The sequence below is a fragment of the Oratosquilla oratoria genome, chromosome 44, assembly GCF_046742065.1.
Source record: "Oratosquilla oratoria isolate Oo_2021 chromosome 44, ASM4674206v1, whole genome shotgun sequence".
Taxonomy (NCBI): Eukaryota; Metazoa; Arthropoda; class Malacostraca; order Stomatopoda; family Squillidae; genus Oratosquilla; species Oratosquilla oratoria.
In genome coordinates this window covers 9,802,206-9,821,611 of record NC_134820.1, presented here as the reverse complement: position 1 = coordinate 9,821,611, position 19,406 = coordinate 9,802,206, and the positions used below count along the sequence as shown (strand labels likewise).

At 42.7% G+C, this 19,406-nt stretch overlaps 1 protein-coding gene across 6 annotated transcripts in view; it reads right to left on the bottom strand.

The window, feature by feature from the left end:
- The window catches only part of Trmt61 (tRNA methyltransferase 61), a 97,855-nt gene that overhangs the window by 46,404 nt on the left and 32,045 nt on the right, over positions 1-19,406 (bottom strand). For all 6 annotated transcript variants that reach the window (XM_076180242.1, XM_076180237.1, XM_076180241.1 and 3 more), the window contains one exon: positions 14,965-15,318. In XM_076180242.1, coding sequence (XP_076036357.1) covers positions 14,965-15,318 — 354 coding nt within the window. The remainder of the gene's footprint in view (positions 1-14,964; positions 15,319-19,406) is intronic.

Sequence of the window (19,406 nt, the reverse complement as noted above, 5' to 3'; positions counted from 1 at the left end):
AGAGGAGACTGTATGAAGGAGTGATTGTGCCAACAGCACTGTATGAGGCAGAAACATGGAACATAAGAGAAGAAGAGAAAAGGAGTTTGAATGTGTTTGAAATGAGGTGTCTGAGAAGTATGATGGGGGTTACTAGGCTAGATAGAGTGAGAAATGAGGAGGTGAGGAGGAGAACAGGGGTGAAAAAGGAGCTGGGAGATAGGGTTGATGAAAGAGTATTAGGATGGTTTGGACACATGGAAAGAATGAGTGAAGAAAGACTACTAAAAGAGGTATGGAAGGCAGATGTGGAGGGAGTGAACATGAGGGGACGTCCTAGGATGAGGTGGATGGATGGGGTGAAGGGGGCTTTGGGGAAGAGGGGAATGTCTGTTCAGGAAGGAAGGGAGAGGACGGAAGACAGAGGTGAGTGGAGAATGGTTGTATATGGATGATGTTGTGATTGCATGAAGAGGAATGGGCAGGGGGGTGGGGGGTGAGGTAGTATGTGTGAGCAAATTTTGACGCAGCCCGAAGGGATTTCTCCCCGTCCTCTCCTTATATGCAAGGGGGGACGGAGAGGGGGGGGTCGTTGATTAAATGAAGCGGCCTTGCTGTGGATGTGCTGTGTCTTGCGACACTGCTTCTGACCCAGGGCGGTGGGCAAGGTGCAGGAATGACCCGTGATCCAGGAGGTGCTCAGATGAGAGGGAGGGTGGGTGGGGTGTGGAGTGTATTTAGGGATGAAATGGGTGGGAGTGTTTTTATGCCTTTCCCTTTTTGGCTACCTCCCTTGAAAGGGGGAAAAAGCCTTGGTATATGTATGTATACACATATACATATATATATACATAAATACAAAATTGGGACAAAGATAATAACAAGCAATCTCCCCACATGAGTGAGTTTACAACAACACAAAAAGAAATATTAGAACACCTATCAAAACTTGACGTCAGAAAATCACATGGCCCGGATGGTATTGCAAATTGGATTCTAAAGGAATGCAAAGAAGAACTAACAGACAAAATACACAACATAATATATAGCTCACTCAAAGAAGGAAAGATAAATAATGACTGGAAAAATGCTAACATTGTACCAATATATAAAGGAGGAAACAAGGAAGAACCCACCAACTATAGGCCAGTATCACTAACAAGCACTATAGCCAAAATTTCTGAGAAAATTATCAAGAATAGATGGGTAAAACATCTGGAAGACAACATAATAAACCCAAGACAATTTGGGTTCAGACAAGGAAGATCATACACCACAAACTTAATATGCTTCTACTCAAGACTAATAGACATAGTGCAAGAAAGAAATGGATGGGCTGATTGTGCCTTCCTAGACTTGCAAAAAACTTTTGACAAAGTACCACACAGAAAATTACTTAAAAAAACTGGAACACATAGGAGGAATACAAGGGAACCTACTAAAATGGATGGAGGACTTCCTGACTGGTAGAAAGATGAGAGTAGTGCTCAGAGAAAAATATTCAGATTGGAAAGAGGTGATCAGTGGAGTACCGCAAGGATCTGTATTGGCACCAATAATGTTTGCTATTTATGTGAATGACATGGACAAGGATGTGAATTGTTACATGAGCTTCTTTGCAGACAACGCCAAACTGTTAAGGAAAGAGGAAACTGATAAGGACTGTGAAGCACTGCAGGAAGACCTGAATAAGGTATGGAACTGGAGTCAGAAATGGGAAGTGGACTTTAATACAAAGAAGTGTAGCATAATGGAGTTTGGAAAAAGGAAAAACAGAATATCAGGAAAATATATAATTGGAACCAAGGAGGTAAAGAAGGTAGGATCCGAAAAAGATTTGGGGGTAATTATCACAAACGACTTGTCCTATGATAAACAGATTAACAAAATTGTCGGGGAGACTTACAACTTGTTAAGATCAATAAAACTGGCATTTGCATACTTGGACGAAGACATGATAAAAAAAATATTGGTTACATTGATAAGGCCTAGACTAGAATATGCGGCGACATTGTGGTCACCCAGTACCAAAAAGAATATAAAGAAAATAGAAAGAATCCAGAGAGCAGCAACAAAAATGGTTCCTGCACTTGCAAACATATCATATAAGGAGAGATTGGCTAAACTGGAGTTACCGACACTGGAGCAAAGAAGAGAGGTGACCTATGACCATATACAGAATCATGAAAGGCACAGAGATACTCGATAGATAGGACTTACTAAACTGGGACAAGAGAAACACAAGAGGACATGGAAAGAAAATAAAAAAACATAGCTACAGAAGAGAAATTAAGAAAAACAGTTTTCCAGTGTATTGGACAATTGGAACAAACTGGATAATGAAATAGTATGCACAAAAACCATTCATGAGTTTAAAAGCAAACTAGACACTGTGAGATACAAAGGCAGGACACCACGAGAATAGCTCCCCTTCCCGCAAAATACAACTAGGTAAAACTAGGTAAATACATATATATATATACATATACATATATCTACATATATATATATATATATATATATATATATATATATATATACACACACACACACACAAGGCATGTTTTGTAAGTACCATTTTGAAATAAAAATTAAACAAGTAGACTTTTCATAACAATTTTATTTGTATATGAAAGCCTGTATCCGTCTGGGGTATTGGCTGCTTGTTATTGTGGCAAAGTAGCATGCAGTTGATACTTTAGGGTCTACATGGGGCGCCCCTACGGACCAGAGCCACACATCATTTTGTCTATGATAGAGGAAAACTTTTCATAGAGAAATGATGACACTTTTATACTACGACTGTCCCTCCGTTATGCTGTCCCCCAACCCCTTGCTGCTGTCCTGTACCATTTCTCTGAGTATTCATTTTCTGCTGTGGGGGAATTCCTTGTGGTAGGGGAAAAGAATACTGCCACCAAGTATTTCCACTTGGATTGTAAGAGGCGAGAAGAAAGGGACGGGGAGTGGGACTAGGCATCCTTCTCCCTGTAGCCCCACAGGGGACATTCCTAAACGAAAAAGTAAAGGCATAAGAGGGTCTCGGAGTTTTCGGACCAGCAACCTAAGGTTTGGGTCTCTTAATGTGCGTGGATGTGGTACAGATGAGAGTAAAATGGAAGAGATAGGTAGGATGTTTGTGAGAAGAAAGATGGATGTATTGGCTTTGAGTGAAACTAAGTTGAAAGGAAAGGGTGAGTGTAAGTTTGGGAGTGTAAGTGGGAGGTTATCAGGAGTGCAGAGAGGGAGAGGGAGAGAAGGGGTGGCTATACTAGTAAATGAAGAGATAGGTAAACATGTAGTGGAGTGGAAGGAGGTTTCCTCAAGGATAATGTGGATGAAGGTGAAACTGGGAAAGGAGATGTGGGTCTTTGTAAGTGCATATGGGCGTGGCAGTGAGAAGAGTGTAGAAGAAAGGGAGGCCTTTTGGATATATTTAAATGAGTGCATAGAGGATGTAGGGAGAAATGTCAATGTAATAGTACTGGGAGACCTTAATGCTAGGGTAGGAAATGGTCCAATTGATGGAGTGGTTGGGAAACGTGGAGTTCCAGGAAAGAATTGTAGTGGAGAGTTGATGGTGGAAATGTGTCTAGAGAGTTGATGATAGCAAATACAGTGTTTCAGAAGAAAGTCAAGCATAAGTACACATGGGAGAGGGTGGTGGGTGAAAAGGTGGTAGATAGAGCGTTGATGGATTATGTAGTGGTAAATAGGACTATGATAGGAAGAGTTAAGGATGTACATGTGCTAAGGGGAGAGGGTGGGGGAATATCAGATCATTTTTTGGTGGAAGGTAAGTTGAGAGTGGAGGATAGATGGAGAAAGAGGAAGGGACAAAAGGTAGGGAGGTGCTTAGAGTGAACTCTTTAAATGAAAAGGAAAAGGAGTACAAGAAGAAACTGAAGGGGTGGGAGGGAGTGAAGGATAGAGTAGAGCTAGGAGTGGAGGAGGAATGGGGATGGTTCAAGGAGGGAGTCACAAAGTGTGCAAGGATGGTGTGTGGAACAAGAAGGACAGGAGGAAATAGAAGGAAGGGTAGTGAATGGTGGGATGAGGAAACAAAGAAGGTTGTAGAAGAGAAGAAGCAAGCTTTCACAGATTGGTTACAAAATAGTACAAGGGAGTCATATGAGGGGTACAAAGAAAAGAAAAGAGAAATAAAGCAAAAGGTAAGGGAGGCAAAGAGGAGAGCAGATGCGAAGTGGGGTAAAGGTATGACAAAAAATTTTGAAAGTAATAAAAAGAAGTTTTGGAAAGAAATTAAGAGAGGATGAGGAGGCGAATCAAGTAAAGAAGAAAAGGTAAAAGGTACAGAAGGAGAGATGATAATGGAAGAGAAGGCAGTAAGGGGAAGATGGGCCGAATATTTTAGGGAGTTCCTTAATGTGAAGGAGGATAGGGAAGGAAAGATTGCTGCAGTGGGAAATGCTAAGAAAATGACCGTGATGAGTGAGGAAAATGGAGGAGAAATAAGGAAGGATGAGGTGAAGGCAGTTGTTAAGATGATGAAAGCAGGTAAGGCACCTGGTCTGGATGGATGCCATGCAGAATGTCTAAAAAAAGGAGATACAGTGATGGTGGACTGGCTGGTGAGGTTATTTAATGTTTGCTGGAGAGAGGGTAGTGTGCTGGAGGACTGGAGGAGTGCCTGTATAGTTCCAATTTACAAGGGAAAAGGGGACAAGTGTGAATGTAGTAGTTTCAGAGGGATTAGCTTGTTAAGTGTAGTTGGGAAGGCTTATGGAAGGATCTTGATTGAGAGGATTAGGAGAGGAACAGAGGGAGTAATTGGTGAGGAACAGTGTGGATTTAGGACGGGTAGAGGTTGTGTAGATCAGATTTTTGTGGTAACACAGATATGTGAGAAAGCTATAGGAAAGGGGAAGGATGTTTTTGTGGGCTTTTATGGATCTGGAAAAGGCTTACGATAGGGTAGACAGGAAGGCACTGTGGGAAGTTATGCAGATATATGGGATAGGAGGAAAGCTTCTGGGAGCTGGAAATTATGCAGATATATGGGATAGGAGGAAAGCTTCTGGGAGCTGTCAAGAGTTTTTATGAGAGTAGTAGAGCTTGTGTCAGGATTAGAAATGGAGAGAGTGGTTTGAGGTAAAGGTGGGATTTCGTCAAGGATGCGTTATGTCGCCCTGGCTGTTCAACTTATACATGGATGGGGTAGTGCGAGAGGTAAATGCAAGGGTAGTGGGTCAGGGATTGGAGATGTTTAAAGAAAATGGAGAAAAGTGGGAGGTGAGCCAGCTGTTGTTTGCTGACGACACTGCGCTTGTGGCATGATCAGAGGAGGGACTGAGGAAGTTGGTGACAGAGTTTGGGAGAGTATGTGATAGAAGAAAGCTAAAGATAAATGTGGGTAAAAGTAATGTGATGAGATGTACAAGGGGTGAAAGTGGCAGTAGACTGGAAGTGAGCATTAACCCCTTCCATACGGTGCCGCACACGTAGGCGTCATGGACTTAGATCTCGGTGGCAGCAACCAATGCCAGCCGTACGACGTGTCGTAATAATACTCGCATCATAAAATATAGTCACCGCTTATATCGATCGTTCTCTCTTCACCCGTGAATTTTGATAACCATAGAAAATGCGATTACAAAAGAATTAGAAAGAATGTCATTATGGAGGGGCGACTACAATAAATATAATCAAGACGCCGATATGGCAGCCTCGCGAATACACTCGCTCCCCATGACGCCTACGTGTGCGGCACCGTATGGAAGGGGTTAAGGGAGAGCGACTGGAGGAAGTGGATAGTTTTAGATACTTGGGTGCAAATGTGGCAGAAAAAGGTGGAGTGAAGGTGGAGGTAGAATGTAGATTGAGAGAAGCGAGTAAATGCCTTGGTGGATTTAAGAGTGTAATGAGGAATAGACATTTGGGAATGGATGCTAAGAGGAGACTTTATGAAGGAGTGATTGTGCTAACAGCACTGTATAGGGCAGAAACATGGAACATAAGAGGAAGAGAGGAGTTTGAATGTGTTTGAGATGACGTGTCTGAGAAGTATGATGGGGGTTACTAGGCTAGATAGAATGAGAAATGAGGAGGTGAGGAGGAGAATGGGGGTGGAAAGGGAGCTGGGAGATAGGGTTGATGAAAGAGCATTGGGATGGTTTGGACACATGGAAAGAATGAGTGAAGAAAGACTAGTAAAAGAGGTGTAGCGATGCTACTTTTGGCGAAGAGAAAGAGGTTATGGTGAGTTTGTCTCCTTTATTGTAAGGTACGAGTGAACTGATTTTACATGCGGCGGAAGCCGGTATATATACTACTCGTGGGCCAGTTACCTGTGGTGCGTAATTAGATAATTACGCTGGGTCGGGTCAAGCAAGCTCAATGCTGGCAGAGAGCGTCAGGTCGTCAGTCACGTTTTCTGCCACGTGGCTGTACAATACTCCCCTCTTAAACTTGCCTTGGCTTAAGGGGGCGTCCTGTACGTGAGAATTTGGTGGGCGGAGTGTCGAGGTGTGCAGGTTTTAGGCGGTCAGTGGAAACCCATTCTGGCCTGCCGGAGATGGAGATGCGGAAGGTCTTGTCTTTACGTTCAAGGACAAGATGAGGGCCAGTGTAGGGACGGGTGAGTGGTGGGGTATGAGCGTCCGTCCTCAGGAAAACGTGCGTTGAGGTGTGGAGGTATTTTGGGAGGTATTCTTTCACCTCCCGGTGATGTGTCGGCAATGCAGGATCTGGCCCACTCCTTTGCGTCCTTGGAGATGCTGTGCCAGATGAATTTCTGCTTCAGGAGTTTCGCAGTGACGCGCCCTGAAGGGTGAGACAGGTCGTGTATTAAATTGAACACTTGACGTCGGAAGGCAGCTGGGATGAGGGGTCGCGGGCGGCCGGTACTGATGTCGCAGAGGATGGTGTGGTTGTCGTGAAAGGGGACGTCTTGCACTCAAGGGGTGTGATGGATGTCCTGTAGGCAAGTGTTTCAGGATCCTCCCGTTGCTCTCTGGCAATAGCTGCGTAGTCGAGGCCGAGTTGAACTGCGTCGATGGCTATTCGGGAGAGGGCGTCCGCGACGGGGTTATTTGTACCTGGGACGTGCCTGATGGTGCAATTGAACTCGGCGATGGCGGAGAGGTGGCGGCGCTGTCTGGCAGACCAAGCGTCCTGTTGTTTTGTGAAGGCGTGCACCAGAGGTTGATGGTCGGTGTTGAAGATAAATGAGGAGCCCTCGAGGAAATGGCGAAAGTGGCGGACGGCGTGGTGGATGGCGAGGAGCTCTCTGTCGAAGGTGCTGTAGTTGAGCTCGGCCTTGGAGAGCTTCCTGCTGAAGAAACCAAGGGGTGTAGGTCTGCCACTGAGGGTTTGTTCGAGCACACCCCCTATGGCGACATTGCTGGCGTCCGTTGACAGTTGTAGCTGGGCACCTGGTGCAGAGAAGGAGAGGGTGGTGGCACGGGCAAGGGCTTTCTTGGCGTTGACGAAGGCAGCTTCCATGGCGGGGTTCCACAAGAGGTCTTTCGGTTTTCCGTGAAGGGCGTTATAAAGTGGGTGCAGCGTTTGAGCTATGTTAGGGAGGAAACGGTGATAGAAGTTGACCATCCCAATAAATTCCTGCAAGGCTTTGATGGTAGTGGGTTTGGGAAATTTGTCGACTGCGGCGACTTTATCCTGCAGGGGACGAACACCGTCAGTAAAGTGGACCAAGAAATTTCGAGACGAAGGAAGTGACATCATTCGTACTCCAAAGCATCGCTCTGGTCGGCCAAGGAAGATATCAAATCGTACTTCTACGGTTCTAACTGCCTCCTAATAACCGTAGGAGGCAGTTAGAACCGTAGAAGTATGATTTGATATCTTCCTTGGCCGACCAGAGCGATGCTTTGGAGTACGAATTTTGTCACTTCCTTCGTCTCGAAATTTCTTGGTCCACTTTTGCACTTGACGCACTCCAATTCCCACACGAGTAGCAATATCTTTACACTTATAACCCTCCTTATAGAGGGTTATGATTGTAACAACTGTGTCTCTTTCCAGCTCTTTACCACTTCCCATTACGGAGATATCAAGGCACAAAAACAGAGACCACCGCAAAAAAAAAGACTACTCTCCGTGAGAGATGTTTAGAATCTGACTCCATGTGACATCGAGTGCGCCTAAACAGAGTTGCCAAATAGTGTGTATTGTCTCGGCTAAATATGGGTACAAACGCTAGCATTGAAAAATAGCGAAAAGTTTGGGTGGAAAGTTGTATTTTTCGCATGTTTTGAGTTTAGGGGAAAGTTGGGGCGCCTATAATTTTGCGCCCAAACTTTTCACGGCCACTGTATATATATATATACACATATATATATATACACACACTGTCCACTGCCCCTGACCCGGAGCAGTGGACAAGGTGTAGGGATGACCTGTCATCTAGGAGGTGCTAAGATAAGAGGGAGAGGAGTGTATTAAGGGATGGAATGGGTGGGAATGATTTTATGCCTTTTTCTTTTTGGCTACCTCCCTTGTAAGGGGGAAAAAGCCTTGGTATATTTACCTAGTTGTATTTTGCAGGAAGGGGAGCTATGCTCGTGATGTCCCGCCTTTGTATCTCGCAGTGTCTAGTTTGTTTTTAAACTCATGAATGGTTTTTGCGCATACTATTTCATTGTCCAGTTTGTTCCAAGTGTCCAAAACTCTATGAGGAAAACTGTTTTTCTTCAGTTCTCTTCTATAGCTATGTTTTTTTATTTTCTTTCCATGTCCTCTTGTGTTTCTTTTGTCCCAGTTAAGTAAGTTCTCTCTATCGAGTACCTCTGTGCCTCTCATGATTCTGTAGATGGTCAATAGGTCACCTCTCTCTCTTCTTTGCTCCAGTGTCGGTAACTCCAGTTTAGCCAATCTCTCCTCGTATGATAGGTTTGCAAGTGCAGGTGCCATTTTTGTAGCTGCTCTTTGGATTCTTTCTATTTTCTTTATATTCTTTTTGGTACTGGGCGACCACAATGTATGTATGTGTGTGTGTGTGTGTGTGTGTATATACATATATATATACATATATATATATATATATATATATATATATACATATACATATATATATATTGTCAGTGTACTTGGGCAGGAGTTTTTCTCTAATGTATGTTTCCTTAAAAGTGATGGCGAGTTGTGCATTAATGATTTTCTTAAAGGTATTTTCCATATACCTTATTATGGATTTGTGTTCCTTAGGAAGGAAATTTATGACTTGGCTAAGCATTCCACATTCCGCCACAACACAAACCCGGAGGCTCCCTAGTGCACGTGACATTTCGTCCCTGCCCGTAATACCAGGTGACCTCCCCCAGTGATTAGCAAGTATAGGAACTCTAGTACAAAACTTAGATCTTTACTAGAATCTTCGGATTAATTCTTATCCCTATATCTACTGAAGAAGGGCCATGAACCCGAAATCGTGATCTAGCTAATATGACTACATACAGCCAAGTCATAAATTTCCTTCCTAAGGAACACAAATCCATAATAAGGTATATGGAAAATACCTTTAAGAAAATTATTAATATATATATATATATATACAGGTAAACGTCGACTTACGATGGCATTAGGTTTCGATAGAGCCATCGTAAGACGATCTCATCGTAAGTCGATCCCCACTCTGTTCCGTGGTCACTGTACCTAGCCTACCTGTATATTAACCACCAGAGATACTGAATATAGCCTATTAAACATGTACAGTAGTTTATTTAATTATTTTTATCCTTTTTACCATATTCAAACACTATAATATGTATTTTCAGTACGGGACTTAAATCTCGCGGGCAGCAGCCAATGCCAGCCGTACGACGTGACGTAATAATACTCGCATCATAAAATATAGTCACCGCTTATATCGATCGTTCTCTCTTTCACCCGCGAATTTTGAAAACCACAGAGAATGGGATTTAGGGCACATTTGAGAGAATGTAAAAACACAGGGGCGACTACAATAAATATAATCAAGACGCCGATATGGCAGCGTCGCGAATCCACTTGCTCCTCATGACGCCTACGTGTGCGGCACCGTATGGAAGGGGTTAAATTATCATGTCGTCGTCGTCGTCGTCGTCATCGTAAAGTCGAACAATCGTAAGTCGCGGCCATCGTAAGTCGACGTTTACCTGTATATATATATATATACAGTATATATATATATATGTATATATATATATATATATACAGTATATATATATATATGTATAAATATATATATATATATATATATATATATATACAGAAAGATCACTAAAAACAACATGTAATCCACAAATATTGCTGGTAACCACTAAGGAAATCGGATGAAAACAGTAATTCCCAAGCGCTTTCGTGTAATTCACATCTTCAGGGGAATACAGAAAAATTTGTGTTACAAAGAGGTTTAAAAATAACAAGATTATACACTAGGAAAGGAACTCGCATAGCACGAGATGTCACAAGGTTAAACACTAGGAAAGGAACTGGCATAGTACTATGCCAGTTCCTTTCCTAGTGTTTAATCTTGTGACATCTCGTACTATGCCAGTTCCTTTCCTAGTGTTTAACCCCTTCCATACGGTGCCGCACACGTAGGCGTCATGGGGAGCGAGTGTATTCGCGAGGCTGCCATATCGGCGTCTTGATTATATTTATTGTAGTCGCCCCTCCATAATGACATTCTTTCTAATTCTTTTGTAATCGCATTTTCTATGGTTATCAAAATTCACGGGTGAAGAGAGAACGATCGATGTATGCGGTGACTATATTTTATGATGCGAGTATTATTACGACACGTCGTACGGCTGGCATTGGCTGCTGCCACCGAGATCTAAGTCCATGACGCCTACGTGTGCGGCACCGTATGGAAGGGGTTAATCTTGTGACATCTCGTACTATGCCAGTTTCTTTCCTAGTGTTTTGCAGGCTGGCAAAACATTGTAAGGCCAATGGATGGGCATTTGTCGACAACTGGGACCGCTTTTATGGTAAGAATCACCTATACACAAGGGACGGAGTCCACTTGTCTCCCAGAGGATTTCGGCTCCTTGCTGAATCCCTTGAGCGAGAAGTAGGCATCCTACAGGGTTTTTTCGGGTAGATTATGTGGGAGAAGGGGGGGAAATTTCGGAATATAGTTTAGGCAATAGAAACAACTTAGAGGACTGTGTAAAAAATCACCAAAGCAGGTGGAGGGAAGATAAACTTAAAGTTTACTATACAAATAGCAGGAGCATAATTAACAAAATTGATTTGCTGCGAGGTAAAGCATGCGTAGAAAATTTCGATATTATAGCTATTACTGAATCCTGGATCAACATGGCTGATAAACATTTTCTTCCGGAAATCGAAATAGAAGGATATAAGTTTTTTCATAAGGATAGGGTCGGCAGGAATGGGGGAGGTGTAGCACTTTTCGTTAAAAATACTTTAAACTGTATTGTCAACAATTCGATTAAGGAAGAGGACTGTACGGAATCTATTTGGGTAGAGATTATAGGCAAGAATAAGAAAGCTATTATTGGCGTCTTGTATAGACCTCCTAACCTCAGCATTGAGCAGACTGATTCCCTGATTCATGAAATTCACAGAGCGTCCCAGTACAAAAACGTTGTAATCATGGGAGATTTTAACTATAGAAACATTGACTGGGAAACTTTAATAGGAGATCATGAAGCGAAGAAATTCCTAGATGTAGTGCAGGACAATTTCCTAAAACAAATGATTACCGATCCTACGAGGGGACAAAATACCCTGGACTTAATTCTAACAAATAATGAGCACCAAATTAGCAGCGTAATAGTGGGAGATAGTCTAGGCTTTAGCGATCATCAAGAAATAAGATTTAATGTTATTTGGGAAAAAATAAAAAGTACGAATAACGTTCAAGTACCAGACTTCAGGAAAGCAAACTTTGACAATATAAAAACCTATTTGAAATTGAATACGAAAAGCCAGGCGGACGTTTCAGACATTCTTGATTCTCGTTGCGGGGCTAGTCAGGTGTGGGTCATGGACGGTAAGAAGCATACCTTAGGTCAGGTCTGGGTCAAAGAGGGTACTACGCATACCTCAGGGCAGGTCAATTGGGGGCGAGGGCCCAGCAGTCAGGTCAGTAATTTAAATGACATGTATAACAATCTAACTGATCTAATTATTAATGCACAAAATACATTTATCCCCCTAAAGTCAATACGGAAAAATAGTAATACTCCCAAATGGATGACGGACAGATTGAAACATGAGATCGGAATGAAAAGAGGACTTTACGTAAAAATGAAAAACGGGGAATCACACCTTAGATCAAGTTATAACGAAATGGCAAAGCTGGTTAAAAGGAATACACGTTCAGCGAAACGTAATTATGAAATCAAGGTTGCCAGTCAAGCAAAATCCAACCCAAAGGGTTTCTTTCACCTCTATAGAACAAAAAATAAAGAAAGAATAGGACCAATTAAAAACAATGAAAATGTCATGATTGAATCGGAAGAAAAAATGAGTGAGGAGTTTAACAATTATTTTCTATCGGTATTTACTGATGAGAGGTTAGATAAAGTACCTGACTGCGATCCGATTTTCAGAGGGGATGAAGAAAGTAGTCTAACTAATATCAGCATTAGTAAAGAGGAAGTAGTCAAGCAGATTGACAGACTTAAAGCTACAAAATCTCCGGGTCCAGACGAAATTTTTCCAAGAATGCTTAAAGAGTGTAAATTTGAAATCTGCGACCAGTTAACTGAAATATTCAATAAATCGGTAGATACTGGTTCTGTTCCAACTGCTTGGAGGCAGGCAAACGTTGTTCCTGTTTTTAAGAAGGGAGATAGATCGTCTATATGCAACTACAGGCCAATCAGTTTGACATCGGTTATAGGAAAAATGCTTGAATCAATAATAGTAAATAGACTCAGAGAACACATTGAAGGGCATAATTTAATTCGTGTTTCACAGCATGGTTTCTCCAAGGGTAAGTCATGTGTGACTAATCTTCTATCCTTTTACACTAAGGTATATAAGGCGGCAGACAACAATGAAAATTACGATGTTATTTACCTTGACTTTAGCAAAGCGTTCGACAAAGTGCCACACCAGAGACTACTAAATAAAATCAAAGCCCATGGCATAGGAGGAAAAGTGTTAGAATGGATTAGAGCTTGGATTAGTAACAGAAAGCAACGGGTCACCATAAATGGAATAAAATCTAGGTGGGGCAATGTTACTAGCGGGGTTCCCCAGGGCTCGGTTTTGGGTCCCTTGTTGTTCATTATGTATATAAACGACTTGGACGAAGGGTTAAATAGTGATGTTAGTAAGTTTGCGGACGACACTAAAATAGGACGCCTAATTAGGTCAGGAGACGACGCCCAGATTCTGCAGGATGACCTTAATAAGCTGTTAACATGGTCGGTGAAGTGGCAAATGAACTTCAATATCTCTAAGTGTAGCGTGTTAAACGTAGGGCTACACAACCCCGAAAATAGATACAACTTAGATAACACGTTTTTAGAAAAATCTGAGTGCGAGAGGGACTTGGGAGTTCTGGTGAGTCCGGACCTTAAAACCAGGAAGCAGTGTATTAGTGCCAGAAATAAAGCTAACAGAGCATTAGGTTTCATTGCTAGGACGGTAACGAATAGAAGTGCAGAGGTAATTATTAAACTCTACCTAGCGATAGTTAGACCCATCCTTGACTATGCGGTACAGTTTTGGTCTCCGTCCTACAGAATGGACGTAAATTCATTAGAATCAGTACAGAGAAGAATGACCAAAATGATACAAGGACTCGGAAATTTGCCTTACGAAGAGAGGCTTAGGCACCTAAACTTACACTCTCTGGAAAGACGCAGAGTGCGGGGTGATCTAATAGAAGTGTTCAAGTGGATCAAAGGCTATAACAAGGGTGATGCAAACAAGGTCATCATAATAAAACAACAGGGCAGGACTCGCAGTAATGGGTATAAACTGGACAAATTTAGATTTAAGAAGGAAATAGGCAAGAATTGGTTTACTAATAGGGTGGTCGATGAATGGAATAAACTTAGTAACCATGTAGTAAGCGCTGAAACTATCAGTTGTTTTAAAAAACGATTAGACAACTTTATGGATGGGGATGACAGGTGGTGATGGATACGGAGCTGCCTAGTGTAGGCCTTATGGTCTTTTGCAGTCTCCTTTATTTCTTATGTTCTTATGTAGTGTATAATCTTGTTATTTTTAAACCTCATTGTAACACAAATGTTTCTGTGTTCCCCTGAAGATGTGAATTACACGAAAGTGCTTGGGAATTACTGTTTTCTTCTGATTTCCTTAGTGGTTACCAGCAAAATATATATATATATATATATATATATATACACACACATATACTAAAGGTTTTTCCCCCTTACATGGGAGGTAGCCAAAAACACAAAGGCACACAGAAACCACTCCCACCCATTCCATCCCCTACATACTCCACTCCTCTCCACCCTCATCCCTTCCTCTTATATTGGCACCTCCTGGATGATGGGTCATCCCTGCATCTTCTCCACTGCCCTGGGTCAGAAGCAGTGTTGCAAGATACAGCACATCCACAGCAAGGCTGCTTCATTAATTTGGTGACCCCCCTCTCCATCCCCTCATGTAGAAAAGAAGATGGGGAGAAATCCCTTTGGGATGCATCAATTAATTTCTCATATATACTCCCTCACCCACATCCCCCACCCACTCCCTCTCATGCTTTCTACTCTGTGTTGGTCTTTATTTCACTCATTCTTCACATGTGCCCAAACCAAACCATTATTCTTCCATCAACCTTACCTGCCAGCTCCCTTTCCAACCCCACTCTCTTCCTCACTTCCTCATTTTTCACTCAATCCATCCTTGCAACCCCCACCATACTTATCAAACAGTTGTGGAGCAGTGGGTGGAACTATCTTTCTCACCTCTAATATAAGGCAGTTTTCTTCCTTTACTTTCCCCTACAGATATACATCCTCTCCATTAGACTTTATGTTATCACATTATTTAAGTTTTACCTACCTGTTCTATACAAGGTGAGAAGGAACATATTCTTCCTCCTGAGGATTTCATAGTTTTGAGGGCATGAGGCAAGGCATCCCAAGGTTTAGGCAAGTCCAGAAACACAGCATCTGCTTTTGCCTCAATACCAAAACCATCCACGCAAACATCACGATGAGCCACTGTCACACTGTCTGTGTATCCATGAGATCTGAACTCCTCTTGAACAATCTGTGCACGTTCCTTATGGAAATCAAATGTGTAAAGATGTCCTGAAGGTCCAACAGCTCTCAAAAACGCATGTGAAAGGGAACCACTTCCTGTGCCAGCTTCACATACTATAGAGCCAGGAATGACTTCCAATTGCATTATCACCTGGAAAAGTAAGCAGTTATTCATCCAATGGGGGAAACTATCAAAACACCACACATAAAACATTCATTCTTTCTTTCCAGTACATAGGACCACCCTTGGTGAGCTCCTCTGATGTCAATTAGTCATGCAATCCATCCCTCCCATCAACAAAATTACTATACACTAGTAGCAATGCTTACAAAAAGGTAGAATAAATGACAAATATGATCAAAGTTATGTAAGCAATCAAAACAAAGGGTGAACTGAGAAAAAGTGATTAGTTGTGAAAATGAACAGGAAAAATATCAGATATATGAAAACTGATTCTAGAGAAGCTTCATGGATGGCTGTAAGGAAAAGGCTATATATGGGCTACAGGTAAGGCCTTTCACCACAGATGTGCAAATAATATTGGTACTGGTATCAGTGTTGGCAATATCTAGTTCACTAATTATGTGGCTCTAAACAAAATTATGTTTAACCTCTTCACTCCGGGGCACATCGCACGTCTGGCAGCATTAGCTGCCCGACGTGCTATGTTGCGTCACAATAATCGCATTATAAAAGATAAAGTCAGTGCTCAATCGTTTGTTCTCTTTCACCCGTGAATTTTGATAACCATAGAAAATATGATGAAGCCAGTTTAGAGAGAATGGAGGTTACATAGGTATGACTACAATAAATATAAACAAAACGCCAACGTTGGCATCATTGCGTACCCACTTGCTCCTCATGACGCCTACGTAGGCATCACCGTATGGAAGTGGTTAATGATTTTAACTACATACATATACCAAGGCTTTTTCCCCCTTACAAGGGAGGTAGCCAAAAAGAAAAAGGCATAAAATCATTCCCACCCATTCCATCCCTAAATACACTCCACTCCCACCCTCCCACCCATCTTAGCACCTCCTGGATGACGGGTCATCCCTGCACTTTGTCCACTGCACTGGGTCAGAGGCATTGTTGCAAGTCACAGCACATCCACAGCAAGGCCACTTCATTAAATCGGCGACCCCCCCCCCCTCTCTATCCCCCACCATGCAAAAAAGGAGAAGACGGGGAGAAAGCCCTTCGGGATGCGTCAAATTTTGCTCACACATACTCCCTCACCCCCCATCCCCCCACCCATTCCACCTCATGCATCACAACATCATCCATATACAACCATTCTCCATTCACCCCGTCTTCTGTCCTCTCCCGTCCTTCCTCAACAGATATTCCCCTCTTCCCCAAAGCCCCCTTCACCCCATCCATTCATCTCATCCTAGGACGTCCCCTCATGTTCACTCCCTCCACATCTGCCTTCTATACCTCTTTTACAAGTCTTTCTTCACTCATTCTTGCCATGTGTCCAAACCATCCTAATACTCTCTCATCAACCCTATCTCCCAGCTCCCTTTCCACCCCCATTCTCCTCCTCACCTCCTCATTTCTCACTCTATCTAGCCTAGTAACCCCCATCATACTTCTCAGACACCTCATCTCAAACACATTCAAACTTCTTCTCTCTTCCTCACTTATGTTTCATGTTTCTGTTCCATACAGTGTTGTTGGCACAATCATTCCTTCATACAGTCTCCTCTTAGCATTCATTCCCAAATGTCTATTCCTCATTACACTTTTTAATCCACCAAAGCATTTACTCACTTCTCTCAATCTACATTCTACCTCCACCCCCACTCCACCTTTTCCTGCCACATTTGCACCCACGTATCTAAAACTATCCACTTCCTCCAGTCGCTCTCCCTTAATGCTCACTTCCAGTCTGCTGCCACTTTCACCCCTTGTACATCTCATCACCTTACTTTTACCCACATTTATCTTTAGCTTCTTTCACACACTCTCCCAAACTCTGTCACCAACTTCCTCAATCCCTCCTCCAATCCTGCCACAAGCACAGTGTCGTCCACAAACAATAGCTGGCTCATTTCCCACTTTTCTTCATTTTCTTTAACCCTCTCCAATCCCTGACCCACTACCCTTGCATTTACCTCTCCCACCACCCCATCCATGTATAAGTTGAACAGCCAGGGTGACATAACGCATCCCTGACGAAGTCCCACCTTTACCTTGAACCACTCACTCTCTCCATTTCTTATCCTGACACATGCTCTACTACTCTCGTAAAAACTCTTGACAGCTCCTAGAAGCTTTCCTCCTATCCTGTATATCCACAAAACCTCCCATAGTGCCTTCCTGTCTACTCTATCGTAAGCCTTTTCCAGATCCATAAAAGCTAAAAAAACATCCTTCCCCTTTCCTATAGCTTTCTCACATATCTCTCTTACCACAAAAATCTGATCTACACAACCTCCACCCGTCCTAAATCCACACTGTTACTCACCAATTACTCCTTCTGTTCCTCTCCTAATCCTCTCAATCAAGATCCTCCCATAAGCCTTCCCAACTACACTTAACAAGCTAATCCCTCTGAAACTACTATACTCACAATTGTCCCCTTTTCCCTTGTAAAGTGGAACTATATAGGCACTCCTCCAGTCCTCCAGCACTCTACCCTCTCTCCAGCAAACATTAAATAACTTCACCAGCCAGTCCACCATCACTGTACCTCCTTTTTTTAGACATTCTGCATGGAATCCATCCAGACCAGGTGCCTTACCTGCTTTCATCATCTTAACAACTGCCTTCACTTCCTTTCTTATTTCTCCTCCATTTTCCTCACTCATCACGGTCATTTTCTTAGCATTTCCCACTGCAGCTATCTTTCCCTCCCTATCCTTCTTCACATTAAGCAACTCCCTAAAATATTCTGCCCATCTTCCCCTTACTGCCTTCTCTTCCATTATCAACTCTCCATCTGCACCTTTTACTTTTTCTTCTCTACTTCTTTCGCATCCTCTCTTAATTTCTTTCCAAAACATCAAAATTTTCTGTCATACTCTTACCCCATTTCACATCTGCTCTCCTCTTTGCCTCCTTTACCTTGTGCTTTACTTCTCTTTTCTTTTCTTTGTATCTCTCATATGACTCCCTCATCCTATTTTGTAACCAATCTGTGAAAGCTCGCTTCTTCTCTTCTACAACCTTCTTTGTTTCCTCATCCCACCATTCACTACCCTTCCTTCTGTTTCCTCCTGTCCTTCTTGTTCCACACACCATCTTTGCACACTTTGTGACTCCCTCCTTGAACCATCCCCATTCCTCCTCCACTCTTAGCTCTACTCTGTCCTTCACTCACTCACTCCCACTCCTCTCTCAGCTTATTGTACTCCTTCTCCTTTTCCTTTTCATTTAAAGAGTTCACTCTAAGAACCTCCCTACCTTTTGTCCCTTTCCTCTTTCTCCATCTATCCTCCACTCTCAACTTACCTTCCACCAAAAAATGATCTGATATTCCCCCACCCTCTCCCCTTAGCACATGTACATCCTTAATTCTTCCTATTATACTCCTATCTACAACATAGTCCATTATCGCTCTATCTACCACCCTTCCATCCACCACCCTCTTCCATGTGTACTTATGCTTGACTTTCTTCCTAAAGACTGTATTTGCTATCATCAACTCTCTAGACACATCTCCACCATCAACTCTCCACTACGATTCTTTCCTGGAACTCCACATTTCCCAACCACTCTGTCAATTGGACCATTTCCTACCCTAGCATTAAGGTCTCCCAGTATTATTACATTGACATTTCTCCCTAATCCCTCTATGCACTCATTTAAATCTATCCAAAAAGCCTCCCTTCCCTCTACACTCTTTTACTACCAGGCCCATATGCACTTACAAAAACCCACATCTCCTTTCCCAGTTTTACCTTCATCCACATTATTCTTGAGGAAACCTCCTTCCACTCCACTACACGTTTACCTATCTCTTCATTTACTAGTATAGCCACCCCTTCTCTCCCTCTCCCTCTCTTCACTCCTGATAACCTCCCACCTCCTATATTACAGTATCATATTCTATTCATGAAGGGATGGAGAGGAGGGGTCACCGATTAGGTGAAGCAGCCTTGCTGTGGCTGTGTTGTGTCCTGCTACACTGCATCAGACCCAGGGGAGTGGGCAGGATACAGGGATGACCTGTCATCCATGAGGAGCTAAGACGAGAGGGGGGAAAGGATGGTGGATGGGAGTGGAGT